The following is a 4058-nucleotide window of genomic DNA, read 5'->3' on the forward strand; positions in this document are numbered from 1 at the left end:
GTATTCTCTAACATTATACTTTCTAAGTAAAATCTGTTCGGGCCACAATGATGTCTGACTGTTTCATTTGAACAGCGTGAGGGAGAATGGATTCGAGACCACTGCATGCAAGTGGGAGATGCGTACTTGATTGTCTACTCCATCACAGACCGGGCGAGTTTTGAGAAGGCCTCTGAACTCAGAATACAGCTCCGCAGGGCACGCCAGAAAGAAGACATCCCCATTATTTTGGTTGGCAACAAAAGTGACCTTGTCAGGTGCCGCGAAGTTTCAGTAGCAGGTAAGGAAAACGATGAGGATAAAACCGACATAAATGTTAAGAGTCATCTAGTAGCTTCTGAATGAAATGCAGAGCTCTAGCTGAGGGACTATGCTGTGATCAGGACTGGGCAATAAAAGAGCAATAAAACAGCAGAGGACTGGAACAGAGGGCAGAGGACTGGGAGGGGTCTGCCAGGTCCTTAAGCCTCCCCTGGTAATGCTGTTACATGTCAGATGATCCCTTTTGTAAATTTACTAAGTACCATCACAAAAGCAGCTTGAATTTCTTCCCTTCCAGCTCCTAGTGTAAGACCACTGCAGCATGTGTTTTCTCTGGTAGCTGGAAACCCTTTGGATTTCCAATACATGTTTATGCATAACGAGTTTAGCCCCCTTTATTCTGCTGCCAAATATTATCTCTTTATGTAACCAGTTCCCTGATGAATTAAAATTCCCTCTCACCCTTGGTTTTGCTAGTCTGGGCAGGGACTGTGCAGCCTTTCAGGAGAGGTCTCTTTGCTGCCTTGCTTTGGGATGCTAAACCAGCCCTCCCTCTGCTGCATACAAAAGAATAACCAACCTGTACCACTCTCCCAAAGCCCGGGGAGCCCTAAGCCCATAAATAGGAATAGAGAGACTGCTAGGAAAGCTGCTGCTGGCTCTCAAGGTCTGCAGTCAGTAAAATCGCTTCTTGGAGAGTCTTCCTTGAGGCTTCTTAGGTGACACAATATAACACACAGCAATGCATTAGGTGATCTCATCTTGGCCCATCAGAAACATGGGTTCCTCTGCTCAGCATTTTCTTCTCTCTGCAACTGTTCTGCTCTTCTATCTCCCAATTGATCTAGACTGTTTTTTTCCACTGGGGATATGCACAGTTTCTCTGGCCCCTGTCACAGTTGCCCCAAGTGAAGAGTTTGAACTGAGGAGAACATCAGGACCCCAGGGATGCCTGTTTGCCTTCTCATTCCTCTCTGCCCCACTTGAAAAATCTTTTGAAAGGTGCATTTATGTAATTTTAGTCATCCTGGTGATGAGTTCATGGCAAGCCAGAAGACAGAATAAATTGGCTTGTGTGTGAAAGACAGGTGTCAAGAGTAGCTTAGGTTCATGTAATTAAGGATAAGAACTATGATTTCAGATGTACCTCTAAAGCCACAGGCATAGTGCTGCCTTTATTTAAGGGTTTTGTACACGTGTCTGTTCACACCAAAGTTGCTACTGTTCTAAGGCCCTGGTTTACACCCATGACCCACGGAGGAGGCTGGGCTCTGCCTCCTATGGGACAAGAGCTGTGCTGTGCGCATGGAGGGTGCTGTCATCACCCTTTAATGCGACTTAAGGGAGTCTGCACGTAAGATGACCAGGTGTTTTTGAGTCATGGCTGACCTCTCAGCCTTCAGTGTCGTCAGCCCCAGCTCCCTTCACAGCTGACGGCGGGGACTGGGCTTTTCCTGCTGGGCAGGGAGTGTGACACAGAGCAGATGAATCATGGGCTAGCAGGCAGCATCAGGTGATTAAAGACTTATCTGTGCCTTTATTAGGCTTGAGGAATTCCTCCAGTGGCACTGGCTCCCCGCACGTGGCAGCCTGCAGCTGCTTTGCCTCCCCCCTGCTTGTGATGCCTTGTGACATATCCACCTTGCAATTTTGCAGAAGGACGAGCCTGCGCTGTCGTGTTTGACTGCAAGTTCATTGAGACCTCGGCAGCCGTGCAGCACAACGTGAAAGAGCTGTTTGAAGGCATCGTGCGGCAAGTCCGGCTCCGCAGGGACAGCAAGGAAAAGAATGAGAAGCGGCTGGCATACCAGAAACGGAGAGAGAGCATCCCCAAGAAAGCCAGGCGGTTTTGGGGCAAAATAGTTGCCAAGAACAACAAGAACATGGCCTTCAAACTCAAGTCCAAGTCTTGCCATGACCTATCGGTACTTTAAGAATGCTGAACTCTGCCACAGCTTGCGGCATTTTGTGGACATTATCTAACTATGTCGTGGGACAATCAATCAATCTATATTAGATTGGGGTATCAAAGTGACTTAGGTTCACAGTTGTGATTGTGATGATACGTGCTGGCATAAGAACAGCACAGTGCATGGAAATATCTCTTTCTTTTTTTGTTGGTAGTTTTAAAAGAAAAGTATAGACCAGAGTGACCCAAAGTTATGCTAGGAAGTGTTCTGGAATATACCTGTTGTTTCTCCTCTCGCCCTCGGATAATAGTGTAAGAACCTTGAACTGTTGTGACTTGGGAAGTGAATACTACAATCTTTACTCTTTCTCCTTGTTATTATTTCTTTTTTTAAAACTGTGTAAAGAATTGATGAACTGACTGGGGATTGGTCCTTTGCCAGTTGGCTGGTCAGGCTTGAGCACCCACAGCTGAAAAATCTGCATTTTTGTAGAATAGCCACCAAGACACTTTTTTTTTTATTTCAAGGATTGGTTTTAATGAGTTTACACATCTCTTACTTTGAAAATATTTAAAGGGAAAATCCTATAACTGAACAATTTTTCCTCTCATTTTCATATTATGGGACTGTTTAAAAATCATAGTAAAATTAAAATTAAAGTGCGAGTTGTATCAAAGTGCATCAAGTGCAGGATGCCAAACCTTTATAAATCACCTGAGCTTTTTTAAGAAACCACGTGGACTTCTTGTATCCAACCTTTGTCTTTCTCTATGCCAGAGCTATGCTGTATTTATTGTTGTGCAAAATAACAAGCATTTTAATGTTGAGGGGAAATGTATTTATTACCAAGTTTCTTAAAAGAATAACGTTAATTTTATTACTGTTTTCTATCTAATATCTTTTTTCAGATATGCAAGTTTTTACTTAAATGCCTTGTAATAAAATAAATAAAATGTATGACTGGCTTTGAGCCTCAGTGAGAAATCCCTAAGAATTTTTTCAGGTTGAAAAAATATTTTGAATGCTGGGCAAGATTGCTACATGACAAGTACAGCAAGGATTCCTTACATCTCTGAACACAGGCTGCTTAGCAACCTAGGATCACAAAGCAAGGATTACCTGCAGCCCCAAAGCTATAAGTGCACAGTATCCCTCATGTGCAAATGTGGTTGTGGTGACAGAGATAAAAATAAATCGTTCTTAAAGGTATTTGGACCTAAGCCTGAAAACACTTTAGAAGTGTGGATGAGTACCGTTACCCCAATTTTGGAGATGAAAAGAAGTGAAATGCTACATTCAAGGGCCAAAAACAGGCAGCTGGCATGGTGTGCCCTAATCCTCAATTACTGTTGGGCGTAACTTTGTTATTTTACTCCTGACTATGCTGGTTTTTGTGGGCACATTGCAGAGTTCAAGGTAGAGGTACAGTCATTACATTTTGCTCACAGATGGCTCAGAAAAGTCAAATTTCCAGCCTGGCAGCTCATCTTCCTTGATGATGAAAGCAACAAAATGTGACACTAATAAGGTGAGAATTGGGTTCCCCATCTTGGGCCGCGCAGCTTTCATGCACCAAACACTCTGGAAAGGAGTGAGCTTGCTGAGTGTTTGCCCAAAATTGCCTCTGCCAAGGGGATGACTTTTAGCAGTTCTCTAGGGGTGAAATATTACGTTGCAGGATGACTCTACACTTGTGTGGTGTTCAGATCTCCCTGGAAGGGAATTCCTGATCTAGAATAAACTGTTGGCAAGAACAGAAAACAACATTTTGAATAGAACACAGACAAGATCCGTTGGCCCTCTTGGTCCACCCTGCAGGCTCCTGGCTTGCTCTGAGTTTTCAGGGAGAGCATGGAAGAAGCTGTGGGATGAAGAACCACCAGCAAC

At 44.0% G+C, this 4058-nt stretch overlaps 1 protein-coding gene across 1 annotated transcript in view; it reads left to right on the plus strand.

Annotated features, from left to right (window-relative positions):
* GEM (GTP binding protein overexpressed in skeletal muscle) overlaps positions 1–3130 on the plus strand; it is a 9024-nt gene extending 5894 nt beyond the window's left edge. The window contains exons 4-5 of the mRNA XM_009324421.1: positions 76–280; positions 1918–3130. Coding sequence (XP_009322696.1) covers positions 76–280; positions 1918–2195 — 483 coding nt within the window. The 3' untranslated portion in view covers positions 2196–3130. The remainder of the gene's footprint in view (positions 1–75; positions 281–1917) is intronic.
* Positions 3131–4058: the final 928 nt, after the last annotated feature.

Source organism: Pygoscelis adeliae, unplaced genomic scaffold (genome assembly GCF_000699105.1).
Source record: "Pygoscelis adeliae isolate BGI_AS28 unplaced genomic scaffold, ASM69910v1 Scaffold145, whole genome shotgun sequence".
In the NCBI taxonomy this organism is placed as follows: Eukaryota; Metazoa; Chordata; class Aves; order Sphenisciformes; family Spheniscidae; genus Pygoscelis; species Pygoscelis adeliae.